Below are 25,052 nucleotides of genomic sequence, written 5' to 3'. Positions count from 1 at the left end.
CCAACTAAAACAAAGTGCGTTTTATCTTGGGTTTTGGGACTTAAACACTGGCTATTGAAGCAGGCTAAACTCATACCTGAGCAGAATTAATGAGGATGTGCCCAACATGCCCGGCATGGAGAGTCGCCACATGACTCTCGGTACCTCTTAACGTGCCCCGAGAACCCCACCAAGCTGACGCCCCTGTCCTTATGGACAGACCCTGTTGAAGTCCTGGGCCTCGCTTTAACTGAAACGGACGACAATGTTGACGGATGAACCGACCCGAGCGGGGCTTAGTAGCCGCTACAACAACAACAGCATGCGGAAATTTCCGGCGGCAGATATTTGAGCACTTGTGTCTTTTCAGTGGTACAGGATAGTACGCCATCAGTACCTTTGTTGAAGAGATTCTAGAGAGAGAGTTCCCAGAGGGGGGATGCTGGTTTAATTCCAGCACTGAGCCCGCACTCGTGCATTGTCGAGTCTTCACCGATGGCTCCAAAACTGACTCAGTGTCAGGATCTGAAGTGTTTTTCGAAATTAATGGAAATAAGCCTCACTTTTTCTCTTGGGAATATGCTTCGGTCTAACAGGCTGAGGTATTTGCAATCCCCAAAGCCATAGACTACGTGGGGGAAAATAGGTGGAGGGGAAGGAGTTGACGTGTCTACAGGTACAGCCAAACTGCACTTAAGGCATTGGTCAGCCCTCTATCTAAGTACTTCCAAACTAGTTCGGCAATACAAGTTTCGACTAATTATGTTGGTAAAGATAACGAGCTTGCTTTACTCTGGGTGCCGGTCAACTCGGGAGTGCCTGGAAATGAGACATCTGACCCTTTGGCCACAGTTGGCTTAGACCAGGAATTCCTCGATCCGCAACCAGTTATAGCATCGAAGCCACCATCAGAAACTGGGAGGATACTTCGCTCAGCAGTGACTGGGAGCCATCGAGTGGATGCAGGTTTAGGGAGGCAAATTTTGGAGGGTAACATCGATACATCGATGTTTCGATGCATCAGAAAAATTAACATCGATGCTAAAATACATTGTCAGAAAAATATCGATATATCGATGGTTTCCGATGTTTCACAATTTGATAGGTTGTAGTCACATTAAATGGAATATTTAAAACTTTTCAATTACAACTCTCTGTAATTCAATTAGAAAAATACTTACATATTTATGGATGTATTTCCCTGTATTTATTTACCATTCTTCTACTCTTCCTATAAATAGAATAAAGTAATGTAAAAAAAATATTTTTTTAAAAATAAGCTTTTATTTAACATGTTTAATCAAAGGAATAAAAAAAGGGAGTGAAACAAAAGATTTTTTAGCAAGAAAATTTTGTCAAAACTGCACTAAAATGAATAAAATAAAATAAGTTAAGGTCTCGTTAAAGTTACTAAAAGCCATTTAGTGAAAGGAGTTATTCAAACTATAATGAAAATTACTAACAATTTGTACTAATTTACTTCGTTTTTAAAAAAGCTTGTCGCGCGAATAGTAAACCGGCATTTAAATATCTGCATACATACATATAAATACATACATACCTAACCAATTATGCATGTACGCTGAATTCGCCGACAAGCTTTTTTAAAAACGAAGTAAATTAGTACAAATTGTTAGTAATTTTCATTAGAGTTTGAATAACTCCTTTCACTAAATGGCTTTTAGTAACTTTAACGAGACCTTAACTTATTTTATTTTATTCATTTTGTGTAGTTTTGACAAAATTTTCTTGCTAAAAAATCTTTTGTTTCACTCCCTTTTTTTATTCCTTTGATTAAACATGTTAAATAAAAGCTTATTTAAAAAAAAATATTTTTTTTACATTACTTTATTTTCTAATTTTTAGTCCATTTATAAAAGCGTTGTATATTAAATAGTTTTATTTTATTTTATGTACAAAATTTTGCAATAGATATTAAAATAATTCAACTTGCAATGAAAGAGAGCAGAGGACTATGCAAGCAAAATGTTGTTTGCTTACGTTTTGTATAAACATACATATATACATACATACATATAGCAGCAGTTAATTTCATTTAAAGAAATGGCGTGTCGTCCACTTCCGCTGTAGCATGGCATATATTTAGGCGCAATATTAAAGTTCTTCTGGCGGGGAAACTTCTCGAGTCTTCTAATTGTATCTCCTTGATATGATGCCTACAACGAGGTTCATATCTAGACTAGGTTGATATCTAGAATTTGCCATAAATAGCTTTGCTCTCGTTTTACGTTCTTTGGCAAATTACGCTCTGTTAGCCATAAATTTTACCAATTTTTGACCGACTTTGAATCAAGACCCCTGGACCATATAGGGAATTCATTTATATTTTAAATTGCATTGTCATCGTGATTGGAACTATGCTGAAAATTTCAAGTCTCTAACTTGTCGGGAAATTAGTTTAAAATCGATTGGAAATTTCCACGATTTGCGCGGGATGACCAAGTTAAATAAAAGCTTATAATAAAAATGCCTACCGTAGTAAGTTCGCTGAGACTAAAGTTCCAAGGCCCAACTTCGTTGAAATTTCAACGGGAACCCAGCTCTTTTTTAATGAATAAGTAAGCATTTTTAATATCGAATGATACGAGTAAACTCGGAATTTCTGAGTGTTCCCCAAAAGAATAAGTAATAAAACTTCATGACCAGTCAAAAAAATTTTAGAGGCATAATGGGTAAGTTGAATTCAAGTCTGAGTCACACTAAAGTCGATGTTAAAACATCGTTGAAACTGGCATCGATGTATCGTGAATTTAGCGATTTTAGGCAATTGTAAACATCGATGGCGAATATCGAATTTTGAACCGATATTATCAATGTTTCAAAAATATCGATGCATCGTTTGCATCCCTATGCAGGTGGGCAAAACTCATGTTGCCTTCGATTTCAGAAGGTCTATCTAGTTTTTTCCTCTCACTGAGAAGACGTGACTGCTGACTGGTCATTTCACGTCGCACAAATACCTGACTGTGAAAGGCGTAAATGACAACTCCATTTACCCATTTTACTTTGAAGAGGATGAGACGGTGAAACACTTCTTGAACTTCTTGCTTACTTGTTTGTTAATCATCGATTTATATAGATGCGATCTTTTCTTTTTTGTCAGTTTCTGAATTGGATGTTTGGCGCAAAAAAACTTTGCTGTTTTGTTGTTTCAAGTGTTGTGTTTTAAAAGTGCCATTAACACAAATAAACTATTTGAGAAATACATCACATGCAAATTCATAAGTGAGCCGAACATGTGAGGAGTTTATTTAGTCCTCTTAAAACTACTAGTGAACCCGCATGGCGTTAAGACGTCAAAACTGAGTTTAATATTTTAAACAGATGGCAACACTATTCACAAACCTTCATAAATATTCAAATGTTTCAAGTCAATTCGTCCATCCCTTTTTGATCGAAGAGAGGTCTCACTTGGCGTCGGTTTTTCATTTTCTCAAAATTCAAAACACCCTGCACCGCTAAAAAAAAGTCGTAACTTCAAAAAATAAAACCTTAATGCACATTTATAATGACGGTACTGATCTGATGACCTTCACATAAAAGATCTGATGACGATAACAAAAAAATTATTTATTTATATAAATTAACTCAAACTATTTTTTCGGTATATTATGGGTTTATTCGAAAGAACATATATTCCCATTAGTTATGGAAACTGATTTCATCAGTTGACTGTCTTCGCAGTAGCGCATCCTGTTAACCCAGTTCTCCAAGACCTTGGTGACGGTTTCTGGCTCTATCGTAAGAAATGCCCGACATACGCCTTAAGGGCCTGAACCGTTAATACATTGTTCGCATTATATCGGTCCTTCACGGCATGGCACAAAAAAGTCTAAGGGCGTGAAATCGCAGCACCGAGGAGGCCAATTGACTTCACCGAGACAGCTGATAACACAATTACTGAACTTTATCGCTAAAAAACAAATGGGATAGATGGCAACCCTAACAAAAAATATTTTCAAACTAAAGTTTTATTAGAACTCTTTCTTTTGCCACTCATATTTTATTATTTTGTTAAAATTTTGTAAAAGCTAAATAAATTAGGCTTTTCAAACAGGTGGCAACCCTCTGCGAAGCATTTTCAAAATGAAATCTTTTAAAGCTCTTTCGTCTGATACTTTGATACATAATTCAATTACCTGAAGAATTAAATTGAATTTAATTTTTTTATCACCTGGTAACTCTCCTAAACAGTTCAGATATAAATCCTTATCAAACCCATGAACGATTTAATCACCTCTTTTAGTAATTTGTTTAACTTAATAATTCATTTAAATTTAAAATTTTCAACAGCTGGCAACCCTTCTCAAACCATCAAACAAAATTTGTATGTTTAAACTGAAGATTTTTTAGCACCCATATTTTAATACTGCATATAACATGGTTTTAACTAAATTCGGCTTTTAAAGCAGGTGGCAGGCATTTTCAAATTACTACCGTTTTAAACCCCTTTAGTCTGGGCCCCTGTGGGGGAACATTTTTAAATTACCTATGTAATTTCGCTGTTTAAAATTTAATTTAATAATTTTTAAACAGGGGCAACACTCTCACAGCTAAGTTAAGCAGCAACGCTTTTAATAACCATTTTGACTGGTACCTATGGCAACTCTTTTCAAAATGTAAAACCTCATTGCACATCTGCAACCAAGCCTTTTAATTTGACACCTCATTTTTGAAAACCGAGGGAAGGATGGGGATATGATGGTATTAATTTATAAATAATATCAACTTGCTTTTAAAAAAGGTGGCCATTCTTTTCGGAAAAGTAAAAGCCTACTGCACATCTACACCTTAAGCCCTTTAATTTGATACCTCATTTTTGAAAATCAAACGAATGGTGCAGATCTAATGACCTGGACAAAAGTCCTCTCGCGTATTATATATATATAGATATAGTTAAACTCGACTTTTTAAACAGGTGGCAGCCCTTTTGTAAAGTAGTTTCGCGCTAAGATATTCTTAAATATTCTTCGTCTAACATTGCGATACATATTTTAATTAACTGATGAATTAAGTTGAATTATTTTAATTATACATGTGGCAATTCCGCTAAATATAGTAAAATAAATAAAGATTTGATTAATACCCATATTTTAATAACTCATTTAACTTTAATAATTTGAATTTAATTTTAAACAGGTGGCAACCTTTTTCCAACACCTCAAAAATATTTTGTGTGTTCAAACTAAAGTCTTCTTAATATTCTTTCGCTTGACATCATTATTTTGACGTTTCATATAACTTGTGGATAAGTTAATTAAATTCGATATTGCAAGCAGGTGGCAACCCTCTTCTAAATATTTTCAAGCGGTTACCTTCTGGAGCCCCTTTCGTTATTTTAATTAATTTTCTTAATTCAAATTGAATTTAATTTTTTAAACAGGTGGCAACCCTCCTAAAGTTAAGTTAAGAAACAAATATTCTCAAAACCCTTTCCACTAATACCCATTTTGTAATAATTGATTTCTTTAGATAATTTGAATGTTATGTTTTAAAAGGTGGCAACTCTTTTCAAAAAAGTAAACCTTATTGCATATCTGCAGTCCTAGAGTTTTAATTTTACACCATATTTTGGAAAATAAACGAACGGTGCTGTTATGACGGCATTGCTTATTATATAGTTTATATTCAATTGCTCTACAGGTGGCAACTCTGTTCGAAAACTAAAACCAGTTTGCATATCTACAGGCCAAGAACTTTAATTTGACACCCCATTTTTGAAAATCGAGCGAACGGTGCAGATCTTTTGTGCGGAACAAAAAATGCCTTTAGCGTATTATATATCAAATAAAAGTTCGGTTTTTTATTTTGTGTTTCTAGCAGTAGACGACATTTCGCAACGTTCCGAATAAATAAAAACAGGTTTTCCATACGTTTCAAAGGCAGTAAAAAAATGCGTCTAATTTTCGTCACGAAATTGATATAAAAAATTTTGTGTTCTAGTTCAGCTTTCGTCACTCGAAAATTTTACCTCAAAGAGGTGTTTTTTTGATATCAATTATTTTGGGGTAGTAAATTTAAAATCGACGAAAATACAAACAATAATGTAAATTTTTTATTTTTCTCAAATAAATTGCTAAAAATATTATCTAAATCTAAATTATGTATACAAATCGATGTGGCCATTGAAACATAATTTTTCGAATTGTGAATAAAGCGAAAATGAATGATCATATCCTTTGTGTTCGAAAAAAAATAAAAAAAAAATATGAGAAATGATTAAAACTTATCAACTTGGTACCAACTTTGGATACAATAAACAACTGTATTCGTCTGATTGTCTCGTAGTTTATTTTTATATGTTAATTTTTAACCATTTGACCCTTTTTGGAGCGACATTTTTTCAATTTGAATCGCAATATCTCCACAACAAGAATTTTCCCAGATATAAGCAATATACCAGATGAAAGCTAAGGTTTTGGGCTCGATTTGTGGAAACTTAGAATAAAACCGACTAACCAGTTTTTGAGAAAATACCCGAAATTTTTATTTTCAGCAGCCCGATTTTTAGTTTTCAGGCGATAACGTTATGACATATTTATATTTTATAAACACAAAAGATAGCGTTAGATAGCTTGTTTGAATACCCTTCTGCTGATATCCGCATCAATGACATGGACTGAGTAGTGCGTAAAAAATTGGCTTTTTTCGATGTTCAGGCAGCAGCCACGCTCACAAAGGCATACGAATCAAAACATCCTGGAACAAAACCTTCTTAGTTTTTTTTTATAGTTTAAATCCTCAAAGTTTGAAAAAAAATTAAATGAAGGTACGTACAGACGCCACATACATACCAAAAAGACACAAACTAAAACACATTTACCTCTAAATAGTAGCCGGAACTTAATATATTAGGTATCGTTTGAAAGGTATTGGCCTATAGAATAACACGAGGTATGTTGGATGCACCCACATGCCCCCTTAAATCGGCAAAAGCAAAAAAAACGTTTTTTGTTTCGCAACACTTTCCCTGCAAAAATCGTTGGATCATGTAGTCTATTTGTGGTAAATTGGAGTACTTACAAAAGTGTTCCTCTGTCATGCTGTAGCGGACCAACTGGTGTCTCTGCGCTAGCTTATTGTTTGTTATCCGATCACTGCTCGTGTTTTAACGAAACGTAATTGAATTGAGCATTTGAAAGCACATTTGCATGTCTGGCTGTAGCTGAACGTGTAGAGATGCTCGCTGTTAATTCTTAGCTCCCAGCATGTTCGGGTTCGAATGCCGTCAGAGGCAACATGTAATTTTTAATTTTTGTCTTGGTTTTTATTAATTTCGAAAAAGCATTTGAGAAGTGAAGAACAAAAGCGTATACAAACGAAAAAATATAGCAACAATGCCATTGTTAATATGTTGGAGTAGTTTTGTGCTACTCTGATGTAATGCGGGGACGGAGTATATGGTCCTGCCCTAGGACATCGCAATGTTAATTGGACCATATTTTTTATATGAATTGTGGTTAATTTTGGAGTACTCTTTAGTCCTTAGGGAGTACTCTTTACACGCATGCATGGAGTAGTCGCGATTTTTGAAGGGTTAGCCTAATTTTTAAGAATCCGGTTAATCGTTTACGAAGCTTGAATATATTTTCTGGACACACTCTGCAAGACCTTTCCAACGATATATCAAACATGTCGATTGGACGTCTGGATAAAAACTTCCAAATCTCGTGTATATATAAGCGAGTCATTTCAGCATGCTACTGTGGCTGCTTTCGTCACTCGAGCACACTGCCGTGCGCTGTGATATAGATTTGAACTTAATTTTTTAAAAGGTGGCAATTTTTTTTCGAAAAAGTTAAACCTTATTTCACACCTACAGCCAGAGCCCTTTGATTTGGCACCTCACTTTTGAAAATCGAACGAACGGTGTGGATCTGATGGCATTGATTATTAAAGTATTTGAATGAAATTTTTTATCAGTTGGCAACTCCTTTCGAAAAAATAAAACCAGTTTGCACATCTACAGGCCAAGCGCTTTAATTTGACACCTCATTTTTGAAAATCGAACGAACGGTGCAAATCTTTTATGCTGCACAAAAAATGCCTTCGCGTATTATATATATATAGATAACTCCTCAGAGCGAAATAGTTCTTTCATGGGCATGGATTTTCATTCACTAAAAAATAAGAAATATTTGCTTAAAAAATTCAACAAAAAATTAAAAATATCATGAAAAATATGCATGAAAAATCAAAAAAAAATCGTTATATATTAAAAAAATGCAGTCCAAAGCATTCAGTTGATTCATACGTTTATTGTTTTTAAAGATAAATAAAGTTAGGTACAAAAAATATTTCATTCAATTTTGCTTTTAACAAATACGTACATTTCAATATTCGGGTGTATGTATATATGTAGAAAAATTCAGTTCTGAAGTACTATATCACATAATTTAGCACAATCTTTAGTTAGCTACTCATTAGCGTCCACAATAAAATATTTTTTCATATTCTCAAAAGCTCTTATACATAGAAAATGAACGTTCTATATCCACAGAAGTAATTGGAGCATGCATAAAAGCGACCAGTGCGCATTCCTTTATTTTTTTAAATCCTTGATTTTATCCCAAAATTTTCTCTCGAATAAAATTGTTACTAAAAATTGCCTCATAATGGTTTACAGAGTGGCCTGGAAACGTGAAAAACCAACACTTTTATGTTTCCCAATAGATTTCGCCCTACATCGAAAATAAATGATAGCCGTGTTCACACTAACCTCCGTACTTCGTCATAAGGAGTTTTACATGTAAAGAATGGACACGAAAAATATTGGTCAGCCGAAAATCAATATAACAACTTATTACACAACCTGCAAAATGAGTTTTCTGCTTTATCATCTTCTTTATTAAGCTTACTATATTAAACGAAAAAACGTATTTCAATTGCCTTCATTATAAACAAAATGGCGCAATTTACATTTGAGCCCTCTCATTAAGATATGACCATTCATTATTGCCACGGTATCTGCTCTCTGCCAACTAATTTTGAAATTCTGGTAATTTTTGATGTCTTCTTTCGTTTTTATCTATTTTCTTTCAATAATTTTCAACGGGTCGCAATTCTGAACAGTTTGGTATGTTGTGGTCCTTTTGAACAATATATACCCCGTGACTGATATACCAGTTCATGCCCAAGGGGCTGTAATGGCACAATGCTAAATCGGGACAGAACAGAACTGAGCCCTGATATTGCTTTATGAACGACAGAAAACGATATTGCAAACACTCCTTCATTCAAATTTCTTGATTTATGGAGCCCATGGTCATGATTTTTTGCTCTCGTGCCACACTGACAGATGGCTTGCCACACCAAGTATTTATTAGGGCAAAAAATAACAAAAAACAAGAAACTTGTCCAGTACTTTTAGCTTTAAGGCATCTTGGACTCCTTTGTCTTCGTTGGATTATAAAACTCAGCGCCCCGAATCTGCTTAAAGGCTGCTTTGAGGTATGTTTCCTCGTCCACACAAACTTTTTCATGCTTTTTGCACAAAATTTTCTCCGAAAGCTCACACTTCGCCGCACACATTTTGAAGAGTACGTGGAAGTTACAAAAAGTAGGTACGCGAAATTAACAACGACAACATACCCTATGAATGTGTATACATACTTTTTATTTACAGTTAGTTTTACGCAAGTGATGAGTAAACACAATTGACTAGTTTTTTCGTGTCCATTCATTATTTTGTTTGTGTAAAACTGCCAACTAACAAATTTACAAAATTAAATATCCGTAAAAGTACCAACTAGAGAAATATGCACACATTTGCAGATTTGTAAAGTTTTCCGTCAAGAGCCAATATAATGCACTAAAAAATGAAAAAAATGCGAAATATGCATTTATGACTAAAATATGCAAAATACGCAAAAAAAAATTGAATGCCATTTTTAAGATAATTTCTTGATTCGCATAGATACTTTATCTATTTCGCTTTACCTAAGTCCAAGAAAAACATGTATTTGCATAGATTTCCATGCTCTAGTAATCACATTATTTTAATAAATAGAACACAAGAAAATATTTTATTTCTATTTTTGCCACTCCGAATTTAGTTTAGGAACTCACCTGCGATGCAAAATTACATCGTTAGATTTAATCTTCACATTTTTGATGAGATTTGGGAATATGTTAAAAATTAGCATCTGGGGGTCCACCGAAACCAATAAAGTTTTGAAAGGGGTGTACGAGAAAAATAAGTTTGGGAACCTCTGCTCTAGAAGTATTGTGTACATATATTTGTCAAACGATTGGTTAAGTAACCTAAGAACAGTTCAAATTTAAATTATTTGAAAAAATATCACAAGCTTCAGTTGTCATGGCAACAGTACCTTTTTATGAAAATCACCAATATGTTTGCCAGTTTAACAGCGATCCAGTAGCGGATTACTACAAGGTCATTGAGCACCCTGTATTGGTTGCAGTAGAAAACTGAAAGTAGGTATAGATATTACAAATATAAAAATGAAAAAAACTAAGGGAGTGCCCCGTTTTCTAGGATGAACATTTTTTTCCCCATACAAAAATTTGGTCCACTTTAATTCACATGTATGTAGGTATGTACATTAGACTGCATCACCAAAAACACTAGCGGTTTTTCCGCCGGGATTACAAAACTTATTATATTTGAAGATGTCCACCAAAATATTTCGGAAAAATATGGACCGATTTTAAAATACCTCCGAAAATTGGGTTTTTTATACATAAAAATAGTTTCTTATAGAACTTTTTGAAAAAAATCCCCTCACATGACAAAACAGTTTAAGCTTAAATAATCTGCATAAAAATATTTAGAAATCTTTCCAACGGAATCGTAATAATGAGATTTTTGATGCTGTTTTATAACTTTTTTGAAAGATTGGTTTAAGAAAAACTTGAATAACTGGGTCAAAGCTATTCCGATTTAGACTTTGACGTATCAATGGAAAGGTATTTTCCCACTCATTTTCTGTGCAAAAAAAAACTCATTTAAGCACTTTTTATGACAAAATGCTAAGTAAAAGAACCTGTTTTCGCAATGGTTTCTTTGGCAAATTTGCGTAAAATTACACGTAGTCGGAAAAATCTCCCATAAAAATTGACCTACCGTAATGTGCATATGTACATATTTACTTACCGTCGCCTGGGTAAAAGATTGTCGTAAGCGTCATACGTACGTGCATAACATACGACAATCTTTTACCCAGGCGACGATATGTTAAATGAAGTACATGTAAAAGTGTAAAATATGTAAATATACGTACATAAACAAGTAAACTTTCTCATGAATACTGGACAAAACTGCAACGATACTGCTTGCTTGACAGCTCGGTGGTTCGCAGTATGTTGCACCAATGTTATTAAAATGAAAAACCAAGAAATAAATAAAGCCACAATCATCGAATGTATTACCTCAAGTGATTGTGACGTAGGGTGGTGCCTGATGATCGTTCCTTGTAGACCTCCAGAAAATAAGTGGCCGCGCTGTTTTCAGTAAAATTAAGTTCAACCTCCATACAGTATAACTATTTGAAGGAGAAGCTTGGCGATGGTTAATTTGGCGGCATGGGCGTACGCAGGTACGGGCTAAGGAGGGCGCGACCCCCCTCCCTCCGCCCCTAAATTCCAAAGTTTCATTTTAATTTTCTTTCTATAAATTCATATTCGATTTCCAATTCAAAAAATGTATGCAATAAATTAAAACTTTGGGTGTCTTCACATCCATTTCGATAGTTTTGGTAAACTGCTGGTTGTTCCTATTTTATCAACTGTGAACGTCCTTTTCAGATTACTTTTGTTAGTCTGATAAACAGTTATTTACTTAAAAAAAGGTAAAATAATTATTAAGTTTTAATATTTTCTCTTAGTTTGTACTTGAGTTTAGGTATGCTTAGCATTCAAAGAGGTTTTGTAGAAAAAAACAAAAATTAAATCATCACTACAACAATTTATCTTTTTGCAGAAGACGCTCGAAGATTATTGTTTAAATAAACAAGTAATTGTTAACAAAAAAAAACCGACTTCAATTCTCATGTAAAACTTTAAGATTACCGTTAATTTCTTCATGATCCAAGATTCGGATCTAAACCAAATTAGGATGCGACCACCCCTGAGGTACCACCTTTCCTTTAGAAAAGAATTATCGCAATCGTTTATGCGGTAACATATGTACATAAAAAAATATTCCGACGAATAGATAACCTCCTCCTTTTTTTGAAGTCGGTTAAAAATAATGGAAAAATTACGATTTTGGTGTAAAGACGAAGTCGCGTTTTAAAATTTACATGCAATTAAGGTAACTAACAAATTTGTATTTTAACTCTTCAATAAGTTCATAATAAACTTTATGCAATATAAATTCCTTTGTAGTGTTCGGTACAAGTCAATTAATACAATAACAAGTCATTTTTAAGCAAAAAACACAACCGACCTCAATTCTCACATAAAAATTTAAAAGTACCGTTAATTTCTTCATGATCCAATGATCGGATCTAAACCAAATTAGTATGGGACCTCCCCTGAGGCACCAGCAAAAGAATTGTCGAAATCGGTTAATGGACCACATATGTACATAAAAAAAATACATCAAAAAAATTTCGATGAATTGATAACCTCCTCCTTTTTAACTCGTTTAAAAAAATTAATGAGGTAAATTATTATAAATTTTTAGTAGCTATATTTTAACATTTCTAATAAAATTTACATAAAAAAAACTCAGGCCCCCTTAACCACACACCACAAGCCCTTTATGTGCTTACAGCATTATGAATATTTTTAATGACATCCGTTTGAGTGGAAATAAATTATTCGTACAGATTGTGAAATTTTGATATTTATAATTTGTAATCAACGTATTATATCGCACGTTTAATCTAATATGAAAAATCTCGTGTCACGGTGTTAGTGGTCGAACTCCTCCTAAACGGTTCGACCGATCCTTATGAAATCTTTTGTGTATGTATGTATGGTAGGTATGAGAATCCGATGTAAACTATATTTCATACCGCTAGGTGTAGGGGCGTGGCACCTGCCATACAAACCGAATTTTTCACACTGCATATCTCTGGAAGTGTTCATGATAGAGTACTGGAACTTAGTATGTGCAAGATATATGAAATCAGTCGCATAATCATGAAGAAAATTTGAGTCTATTAGAAAAAGGGGCGTGGCACCTCCCATACAAACCGAATTTTTCACACTGCATATCTCTGGAAGTGTTCTTGGTAGAGTACTGGAACTTGGTATGTACAAGGTATATAAAATCTATCGAATAGTCATGAAGAAAAATTGGGGCTATTGGAAAAAGGGGCGTGGCACCTCCCATACAAACCGAATTTTTTACACTGCATATCTCTGAAAGTGTTCATGGTAGAGTACTGGAACTTGGTATGTACAAGATATATAAAATCAATCGCATAGTCATGAAGAAAAATTGGGGCTATTGGGAAAAGGGGCGTGGGAACTCCCATAAAAACGAAATTTTTCACACTGCATATCTCCGGAAGTGTTCATCGTAGAGTACTCGAACATGGGATGGAGGTATATGAAATTAATCCCATGCTCGTAGAGAAAATTGGGGCTAGTTGAAAAGGGGGACGCCTTTCAAACGCACTGAAACTATTACGTATCTTTGTATGCATGTACACTTTTGCTAGATTATTTAAGACGACAATATTAGAAGATAAATGCCTCACTGAAAGTCATGAACGTGAACTGTTGGTGTAAATGTTGGACCAAAATGTTTCAATACAAAAAATTTATTTTGGGCGGGACGAAGTTTTCCGCGACTGCTAGTAAAATATAGAATTATTTCAAAATTTCAATTTTGTGGGTAAACGAAATCAAAGTTTGATCAACCCATACAGTTGGTATACCAAAATACAGATGGAAATATACATATTTATCTTCGCCATTTTTGGGAATTTTAGTCATCAGTTAGTCTGAACGTAATCTACTTATCAAGCTTATTACCTGTATGATGAAATCTCCAAAAACATAAATTTTGATTTACATCCCTATATGGGATCGGCAGTCAGTTCGAAAACGCCCTATCTCAGAAAACTTTTCAAGAACGCCCTACTTCAGAATTTGATTGAAGAAACCCTATTTCAGAATTTTATTGAAAAACACCCTTTCTCTGAATTAAGTTGAAAAACGCCCTATCTCAGATTTCGATTCATAAACGTTCTATCTCAAAAGAAAATGTATTGAAAATGTGATGAGATAGGCCGTTTTTGAACCGGATTCTGAGATAGGGCGTTCTTCAACCAAATTCTGAAATAGGGCGTTCTTGAAAAAATGTTGAGATAAGGTGTTTTCGAACTGGCTGCCGATATAGGTCAATCTCCCACTCAGGTGTCGATATATGTACCATATTTACATATGTTTTTTTGTTTTTAGTGGTGCTCCTTCCATTGAAGGTGATGTGGACAACTATGAGCATGTTCTTAGAGTAACCACTCACAATGATGCACTTTACGCTTACTATTATACAGATGACCTTACGAACAAAGTAGGTTTATTGCTTCAAAAAACATCAACTTTAAATAACAAGGCAATTTTCTACATGCAGGTTAAAGTTACAGAAATTTTCGAAATTGATTATGACGAACAACTTGCAACCGATCCGAAATTATACGAAGGCAAAGTTGAAGATCACCCGAATCCCCATCAACATCACCACAATGTTGTTAGTGAATGGAACGGCGTAGAATCAGGTGAGTTTGACAAAGCTTGGCATAGTTTCTATCTGAAGTTCAATAGGAAAGAAATTTGAAATTAAATACAAATTTTCAAAAAACACGACGTTTTTTGTGTCTTCGACAAGATAATAATATGATGTATTTGCCAACGAATTTCTGTCAACAATGACACTGAAGACGACATAACGACGAAATCGCCAAAATTCCAAATGGTTAAATACGTATACACACATATCGCACACGTTTTTCAATAAATAAAGTTTTAGGAAAAAATTCGATGGCAATGGGTAGGTTCAGAAGGTGCAGAAGTTGAGCGCAACCGTTGCTAAAAAAATCAATGATCGTAATGCGTCTTCTAAACGGCTTGATACATTAGCTGTCAAATTCAAAACACACAACACGTTGTCTCAAATGATCAGAAAAATTTTACGATCGTCTAACACGCAACTGTTCAGTTGATCAGAAGTACAAAACAACGCGTTCAGAAGGTGCAATCGCAACAGTTACTGAGCTGTTGCGCCTTCTGAACGCGCCCAATGTTCAAAATATAAAATTTTTAGGCAGTTTAACGCTTTCCTTAACATCGGCCGGTAGTGAAGACACTTGAGACCCTGCTGCTCCTGTACTTCAAGTGTCACCTGTCTCAGCGAAGCATCAGCATGGCTTCCGTAAAGTGCACAGAACCACCACCGCGCTTAACGCCGTAAACACTCAGATAACTCGTGGTCTCAACCGAAACGCCCCTGTGAAAGAACGGTCCTATTAGCGTTGGACACAGGGTTACCACTGAAAAACTTTCTTTCCTACCAGGAGCTGGTTCAATAACCTACCAAAAAGGTTTCTTTCCTACCATTTCTTTTAATCAAGAAAACGGCGTTTGACATCATTAAATACATTTATTTTTGCTGGTGTTTATACTCTTAAAGAGGATTTCCAAGTAAACAAAAAGATCAGAAGAATATATATTATATACGTACAAAGCTTAAACATTATTTTGGATTCTCTGATAGCTCTGTCAGCTTATTACCAGCTACCTAGTAGGAAGAACTCAGAAGGTGACTTGCAAGGCTACCTCGTCCGCGTCTAGTATTGTTGTGTCCGGTGTTCCGCAAGGCTCTCTTGTCAGCCTCCTCTTTTTTTAGTATTTTTGTCAACGATGTATTCTTTGTTTGTCAGTATGTGAATGTCCACGCTTATGCTGATGACTAGGGCAACCCAAAATATGTTCGGGCATATTTTTTGGCAGGCATGTTAGGAACACGCTTATGAAATGCTTAAACGTGTTTCCAAAAAATATAAAGTTTGAGTTATAAATCTTAGAGCATATTTTGCAATAAATGCATATTTCAGCATATTTTGCAGTAAATGAATATCAAATAAAACACCCCTTTGAGGTAAAATTTTCTAGTGCCGAAAGCTGAACTAGAAACACAAATTTTCTGATATCAATTTCGTGACGAAAATTATACGCATTTTTTAACTGCCTTTGAAACGTAGGGAAAATCTTTTTTATTCATAAGAATCGTTGCAAAAGTTATGTTTTTTATTTTGTGTTTCTAGCAGTAGACGGATTTTCGCAAAGTTCCGAATAAATAATAAAAAAATTTCCGTACGTTTCAAAGGCAGTTAAAAAAGCGTATAATTTTCGTCACGAAATTGATATCAGAAATTTTGTGTTTCTAGTTCAGCTTTCGGCACTCGAAAATTTTATCTTAAAGAGGTGTTTTATTTGATATCAATTGTTTTGGGATAGCAAATTTAAAATCAACGAAAATCCAAACAAAAATCTAAATGTTTTATTTTTCTCAAATAAATTCCTAAAAATATTATCTAAATCTAAATTATGTGTTAAAATCGATGTGTCCATTGAAACATATAATTTTTCGAATACGAAATAAAGCGAAAAAGAATGATCCGATCCTTCGTATTCGAAAAGCTTAAAAAAAAATATGAGACATGATAAAAACTTATCAACTTAGTACCAACTTTGGATGCAACAAACAACTGTATTCGTCTGATTGTTGATGGTTGTTGATTGTTGAGTTTTACTTCTATCACGTGAACGGTCTTGCAAAGACCGTTACATGTTACAATTTCGGCATATGACTAAAAAAAAAACTCTAAAATACACACAAATTGTGGTTTCCACGACATGTACGAAGTGATTAGCACAGCTGCATCCTTCAACTTGTCAACTCGCGGGAAATTCCCCGATTTGCTGGGAATTTCGGTTTAAGTGGCAAACGGGGAATGGGAAATTTTTTTCGGGGAACTGGGTATGTTATTTTTATATCTTAAAGTAACCAAATTAGACGGATATGTTAATTTTTAACCATTTGACCCTTTTTGGAACGACATTTTTTCAATTTGAATCGCAATATCTCCACAACAAGAGTTTTCCCAGATATAAGCTATATACCAGAAGAAAGCTAGGGTTTTGGGCTAGATTTGTGGAAACTTAGAATAAAATCGACTGACCAGTTTTTAAGAAGATTCCCGAAATGTATATTTTCAGCAGCCCGATTTTTAGTTTTCAGGCGCTAACGTTATGACGTATTTATATTTTATGAATACAAAAGATAGCGTTAAATAGCTTGTTAAAGACCCTTCTACTGGTATCCACATCAATGACATGGATTGAGTAGTGCGGCTTCAGTGGTAGTTTAAAAAATTGCCTTTTTTCGAATTTCAGGCAGCAGCCACGACCACAAAGGCATACGAATCCCAACATCCTGGAACAAAACCTTCTTAGTTTTTCTTGTACTTAAATTCCTGAAAGTTTGAAAAAAATGAAACGAAGGTAGGTCCAGACGCCACATACATACCAAAGCATCTCGTAGTGGAGACACGAACCAAAACACATTTAGCTCTATATCTTTCCAACTAGTAGCCGGAACTCAATATATAAGGTATCGTTTCAAAGGTATTGGCCTATAGAATAACACTAAATATGTTGGGTGTACCCACATGCCCCCTTATACCGGCAAAAGCAAAAAAACGTTTTTTGTTTCGCAACACTTTAGTATAATTTTTAAGAATTCGGTTAATCGTTTATGAAGCTTGAATACATTTTCTGGACACACTCTGCAAGACCTTTCCAACGATATCTCAAACATGTCGATTGGACATCTGGATAAAAACTTTCAAATCTCGTGTATATATAAGCGAGTCATTTCAGCATGCTACTGTGGCTGCTTTCGTCGCTCGCGCGCACTGCCTTGCGCTGTGATTTTCGGATACTTTGCGTTGCGTTATTACGGTTAGAACTAATAATACAAATTTCTGAAATAATAACAATATAGTAACATGGTGTCGAAAGTGAAATAAATATCAAAGTACACGTTCACGTCGTGTTTATATAAAGTTTTTTTGTATGTGAGAAAGATAATCCTATTTATATGTTGCGCCTTGACAGATGAGTTGTCCCACCACTGACCCGCCATGGCGCGCCATTATAATTTCGTTTGGCATGCAATTAACAAGGATTTCATCAAACGCATGTAAATATGTTTTCTTATGGAAGTCTTTATTATTACTAGTACCAGGTTACGCAGCGAGATACAAAACGTGGTTCGGTTACATGCTACGTGTTACTACTACAAGTGCTAGGGCAAAGCTACGCAGCGATAGTCAATTGTCACCTCCTAGAACAACTCCATGTTAAATGCGACAGCAGAAAGCATGGGTGGTAGATTTGCGATGTACCGGTATGCGACTCCCGACTAGTGCTTTCCGCTACAGGGTATATCGTTGTTTAAAGTCCAAAGCCGCGTATCGTCATTCTGCAAAACCGCGTAACTGACATTGGCTGCCGAAAATTGGATTTGCTCACACAAGCTCTTGGCTCAATCCTTATCCATTCGTCCTGAAATATACTAGCCAGAAATGCGGGTTCTTTATAAAAAAGAAAATCATTTTGATTTATGAATGTTTTTACTATCTTGAAAATAATTTATGCAATCTCGCATACCCGGCTTTGCATTTTGTTGATACGCGGTTTAGTACTTTAAACGACGATATGTATCTACAAACATACACAGTATGTGCAACAATTTGTGAATTAGATTCCATGTACTTTCATACATATGTTTTAAAAGCAAATGAAATAAATATGAATTATTAAACATAAATATATATGTATATACACTTTTATGAAATTTAGAACATTTTAGGTGCTGCAGATAAAGTTAAAGGCATAACATAAACGAAAATTAAAAGCATATCTTATGGCTTATAATGATTTTAAAAGCATTTTGTGGAGCATATACATATTTAGAATTTATTGGCATATTTTAAGCGCTTAAAATAAGTTTTTATTAGCATATTTTGGGTTGCCCTGCTGATGACATTCAATTGTATTTGTCTCATTGAGGACTTATGTTTTAAAATGGGCGCGTTCATAAGACGTAGCTCATCTGCTACGAAACTGCTGGCAACTGTTGAATCCAACAATTACGTCTTAGAAACGGCTTGATGAATATGCTGCCAAATGAACAGCTAATAAATGTAAACAAATGAAATTGCAACAAATAGAGATAGTTGCGTCGAGAGTATTTAGAATTCAACGCTGAGCTGCCGCCGTGTTGAAAAAATCGTGCAATGTTACAATGAATTAAACAGTGTAAAATTATATAACATCTTAAAAACATATTTAGAAACGTAGTATTATTATAAAATATTCTATTTATTTTATCACATTAGTAATATAAAATATAATAAATTTCTTCGCAACTGCCACCTAACGAAGCGGCGTTAAATTTAATATAAGCGGCGTAAGTCTTTTCGATCAGCTGTTTAGGCTTAGCCCAACACGTTGAGTTCAGGTAGCGTAAACATTTGCCAGCTGTTGAGCTGAGCGGAACTACTCAACTGTGCGTTTCTAAGACAAATAGCCAACGGTTGGGCAACAGCTACGTCTTATAAACGCGCCCATTAAAACATTGCAATTTCGCAATGGGCCAATGATAATTGTCTTTGTCTTAATGCTGCTAAGCCCTATGTGTTTTACACATTAGTAACTGTGTGGTACATTTGGAGAATATTCCGAAACTTACTACTGGTAATAGCTTATTAATGTTTACTGACAAGATTAAAAAAAACTTTGGCTTTAATAAAGTTGTTAGCAGTGTATATGTTGTTTTGCGTAGGCTAAAAATGTCAGCTTCGTTTACACCTCTTGAGACAAGAAGAAATCTTGCTGTTCAACTTATTGTCCCTCATATTATGTACTGTGAGAATGTATATAGCAAACTTAATTCTTTTTCGTCTCACAAGATTGATGGTTTGTTTAACAATGTTACACGTTACGTCTATGGCCTCAAACGATATGTGATATCTTTATGGAAATCTAAATTTCTTGGATGTGGTATTTTTAATTACCTTGCTGCAAGAAATTGTATATTTATGTTCAAGCTCATAAAATATAAAACTTCTTTATGATAAACTACAATTAACTAGGTCAAGTAGACATCAAAGTCTGGTAAACACCTATTTGTCTTCGTCAAGGCGTAGCTACAAAAAGATAATTCACGGTTATTTTAACACCGTAAATATAATGTGATTGCGATTGAACTGTCTTCTCTTCTCGATCTTTCTGTTTTCTTATTTTTTGTGTTCGTCTTGATATTGGATGTACCTCAAATTTTAAAATTAGTTATAAGTATCTATCGTTGTTGTAACTATTTATTGTTATACTTAAGTTTGCACCAAATTTTAAATAAGCTTTCAATTTTGTAATTTCTATCTATTGATGTATTATAAAATAGTTAAAGTCATACTCTTAAATAAATACAAATACAAATATATCTTAATAAATACAAATACAAATATAGCACACCGAAAAAAATGGTGTATGCTTTTAACCAGACCCACCTACAGACATATATTTCGACCCGCTAATCCGAATCTGGGGTCTGTTTCACATCCTCAAAATTGGAGTAAACGGCGAAAAACCGAAAAAATTCCATTCATTCCATTGAAAAGAGGAAAACAACATAAATTTAAATATGCCCTAATTATCTCTATTTCAGCAGTAACCTCTTTTTAAATGACTAAATTTCATTAATTTGTGGGAAAATTACAAAAATCAAAAGAAGTTGTAATTTTTGTCAATGGAAACTTTTATTTCATGCATAATTACTTTAAAGCAGTCACAAGGAGATGTCCTTTAATCTTTAAATATTTTTTAATATTTCTACGAAGATTATACCAACCTCATTTTTATTGAAAACGAAAGCGTATAATTCATATTTTACAACACAAATACATCGTTCGTAAAAATTAAGTGCTTTGGCTAAAATTAATTTTTGAGTGCACAGGGGTAAAATAGAGTTATTTTCAGTGTCCCACTAGTCACATTCATTCAAATGATAGTTACATAAAACTAAGAAATCGTTTGGTATTTTTGTTAAAGCAATTCTATACATTAGTTATCGTTTATGTTAAAAAATATATTTCGCTGTTGTATAAGTTCCGACGACATAGTTAAAATTCACAATTGATGACATACTGGAGTTAAATGTCCCACTAGTCACAATGGAATGGCCCATAGTTTATAGTTTTAATAAAGCCTTCGGAATAAATGGCGTAACAAAGCGTAGCAGAAAATAAAATTCCGTGTTAGATTTTTTATACATACCTCATTTGAATACATATCGTTGTTTAAAGTACAAAACTGCGTATCGTCATTCTACAAAACCGCGTAACTGACATTTGCTGCCAAAAATTGGATTTGCTCACACAAGCTATTGGCTCAATCCTTTTCAGTTCGAACTGAAATATACTAGCTAGTTACAAATGCGATTGCTTTATTAAAAAAATATCCATTTTGAAATAACTTAACTTTAAGATTCTCCGATTTACTGGAAATAAAACTAACAATAAGTTGTTTCGTTTTTAATTTTCACGTATAATAAAAAATGACATATTCTGTAAACACGTACATTTGTTATGTATTATGCATTTGAAATATTTTAACAACCTTGTCATTGTTGAAACTATTATCGATTCGCAACTGCATTTCAAAGAAAAATACCTGATTTATAATCCTGCCTTTACAACAATCAATTCAATCACTTGATATCCCTTTAGATACGCAGTGGATGAAACTTTTTATAGCGTATACGGAGTTCAGAGAATTGCCGAAGGTAATTGGTAAAATTTTGCCTATACCAGTAAGTAACGAGTTTTTTTTATTTAAGTTGATGACACACCAATTTCGACGGCGAGCAACTGAAAAATCTACAGGCAACAAAGTACAGAGCCGCGAAAAGGTTCTCAAGTCGCTCGCAGGCAGCACCCGGGGCAAGATATATTGTTGGCAACGTACAAAGTAATAGGCCGGCCGGTTAGTTAGAGGCAGGAAATGAAGCTACAAGCTTGCCAAAAACGCAGATCTCCGAACAGGGTATCTTCTCAAATCGCCTACGTAACCTGCAAAACGAAGCCCAAAATGCTCCCAGTAAGAGAGCTCAACATAATGCTCAGCAAGCAGTTCTTAGTAGAGTGATACAGACGAGCAACCGCACAGGCCTTGCCGTAGGGCCTGAGTTCAAACCCTGGTCCGGGCAACATCTAAATTAGAAAATGCTTTTTCTAACATCGGTCGCCCCTCAGGAGCCAATGGCAAACATCCGAATGTATTTCCGCCATAAAAAAGCTTCTCATAAAAATTCATTGGCCGTTCGGAGGCGGCATGACGACTTAAAAATAAAGTACGATTTATTTATTTTCTAACATTCTGCAAGTTGCTTTCAATGCAACAAATGACTTTTAATAGAAGACTGTAACAAAAATATAAACTATTTAAAAGAAAGAACTTACAACATTTACTAGATTTCACAAACAGTAAGCGACGCGTTGAGGAGTGCAATGGGGTATAGTCGTTGCGCTGGGTATGCAGTTACAGTTGCATGGCTATACTCAATCCCGACTCTTGCGTCCTCGTTCGCGCACTCTGGGCAACGTGAGCAACCCATGTGCAAGATGCGGTAACCAATCCGAGTGGAGCCTTGCTTGGGTCACGGCAGAAAGAGAGGGAGCTTCGGTGGGGCCACTCTGACTTATTCGGTTTAAGGGCTACTGAAGTCTGCAGCGTCTGTTCACCAGTAGGTGCGGCTACAAGCGGGTGTCTGCTTGGAGCAAGCGGCTCGCTATATAAACGTGTATTTGGTTGCGAAACCACCCCCGTCCCAGCAATGGGTTGTGCGCTGGGCTTGGGACCTGCCACGTAAAAACCACTTCCAGTGAAGAAGCAAGGCAAAGCCTCGGATGAGACCCCCCTTATGATGACGACCACGGCAAACGATTAAAGGACTACGATTTGAGGGCATGCACCTGGAATGTCCGGACCCTTAATGGGGAAGGTGCCTCTGCCCGGCTGGTTGATGTCCTCGTAAGGACAAAAGCTGACATCACCGCCATCCAAGAAATGCGTTGGACTGGGCAAGGCAAACAATGTCTGGGGCCTTGCGACGGCCACTACAACTGCCATGTAAAGGAGCGCAAATTCGGTGTTGGATTTGTGGTGGGAGAGAGACTCCGTCGCCGAGTACTGTCGTTCACCCCGGAGATTCTTCAACATCTCGCTCATCTGCGCCCATGCCCCGACGGAAGAGAAGGATAAGGCATTCAAGGATATCTTCTATGAGCGCTTGGAGCGCACGTACGAGCGCTGGCCCCGTCATGATATCAAAATCGTGCTTGGCGAATTCAATGCCAGGGTGGGCAAGGAAGGGATCTTTGGAACCACCGTCGGAAAATTCAGCCTCCACGACGAAACGTCCGACAACGGATTGAGGCTGATCGACTTCGCCGGGGCCCGAAACATGGTAGTATGCAGTACTAGGTTCAAACATAACAAGATCCATCAAGCTACGTGGCTGTCTCCGGATAGAAAAACGAGAAACCAAATCGATCATGTGGTGATAGACGGAAGGCACGCTTCCAGTGTTTTAGACGTACGCACACTCCGAGGCCCAAACATCGACTCGGACGACTATCTTGTTGCAGCCAAGATACGCACCCGCCTCTGTGCAGCAAAAAATGTGCGCCCAAATATGCAAGGAAAGCTTAACGTCGAAAAGCTGCAATCACAACAGACAGCCAGCGCTTTCGCTACTCGACTCTCACACCTGCTCTCAGAGAGCACTCTTCAACAAACCGGCATATGCGAGCAGTGGAACCACATTTCCCGCTCATTAAGTACCGCCGCCGAAGAAGTAATCGGATTTCAGCGAGCCCGAAAGAACAACTGGTACGATGAGGAGTGTCAGGAAGCTGCAGAGAAAAAAGATGCCGCCTACAGGGCCACGCTGCGATCGGGCGCAACGCGCGCTATGTGGGACCGCTATAGGGATCTGAAGAGGGAAGCGAGACGTATTTGCCGCAACAAGAAGAGAGAGGCGGAAATACGTGAGTGCGAAGAGCTTGAAATGCTGGCCGACAGGAGGAATGCCCGAAAATTTTACCAGAGAGTAAGGCGACTTACGGAAGGTTTAAAGACCGGGGCGCACTCCTGTAAGAACAATAATGGCGACCTAGTAACTGATGTCCAGAGCGTACTTAAATTATGGAGGGAACACTTTTCCGCGCTACTAAATGGTAGCAGCACGGAAAGTTGTGGAGAAGAAGAACCCGAGCCCGCAGTCGATGATGACGGAGTCGACGTTCCACCGCCTGACTATGACGAGGTACGTATAGCAATAACGCGGCTGAAAAACAACAAAGCCGCTGGAGCTGAGAGCCTGCCAGCTGAGCTATTCAAGTACGGCGGCGAGGAGTTGATAAGGTGCATGCATCAACTCTTGTGCAGAATATGGTCAGATGAACGCATGCCCGACGACTGGAATTTAAGTGTGCTCTGCCCAATCCACAAGAAAGGTGACCCCGCCATTCGCGCCAACTACCGCGGGATCAGCCTTCTAAGCATAGGTTACAAGGTCTTATCGCGCGTATTGTGTGAAAGACTGAAGCCCACCGTCAATGAACTGATTGGGCCTTATCAGTGTGGCTTTAGACCTGGTGGATAGACCAGGTATTTACAATACGCCAAATCTTGGAAAAGACCCGCGAGAAAAGGATCGGCACTCACCACCTATTTGTCGACTTTAAAGCCGCTTTTGACAGCACTAAAAGGAGTTGCCTATACGCCGCTATGTCTGAATTTGGCATCCCCTCAAAACTCATACGGCTGTGTAAAATGACGTTGAGCAATACCACCAGCTCCGTCAGAATTGGAAAAGACCTCTCCGAGCCGTTCGCCACAAAACGGGGTTTCAGACAGGGCGACTCCCTTTCATGTGACTTATTTAATCTGATGTTGGAGAAGATAATAAGAGCTGCAGAACTGAACCGCTCAGGAACAATTTACTA

General features: G+C 36.2%; 1 protein-coding gene across 5 annotated transcripts in view; it reads left to right on the top strand.

Moving 5' to 3' along the window:
• Window positions 1–25,052, top strand: part of LOC118738722 (1-acylglycerol-3-phosphate O-acyltransferase Pnpla3) — a 255,899-nt gene that overhangs the window by 212,735 nt on the left and 18,112 nt on the right. For 2 of the 5 annotated variants that reach the window (XR_004992943.1, XM_036469648.1), the window contains exons 6-7: window positions 14,380–14,491; window positions 14,552–14,696. Coding sequence is in view for 4 of the 5 variants with exons in the window: in XM_036469648.1 (XP_036325541.1) it covers window positions 14,380–14,491; window positions 14,552–14,696 (257 nt within the window). In the remaining variant the exon portion in view is untranslated. Of the gene's footprint in view, window positions 1–14,379; window positions 14,492–14,551; window positions 14,697–21,770; window positions 22,485–25,052 lie in introns of those variants that run through there. The other 3 variants (XM_036469649.1, XM_036469646.1, XM_036469650.1) reach the window with 3 other exon arrangements.

This window comes from Rhagoletis pomonella, unplaced genomic scaffold, assembly GCF_013731165.1.
Source record: "Rhagoletis pomonella isolate Grant_MI unplaced genomic scaffold, Rhpom_1.0 Rhpom_scaffold_00005, whole genome shotgun sequence".
Lineage (NCBI taxonomy): Eukaryota > Metazoa > Arthropoda > Insecta > Diptera > Tephritidae > Rhagoletis > Rhagoletis pomonella.
This window is presented reverse-complemented; position numbering and strand designations above follow the sequence as displayed.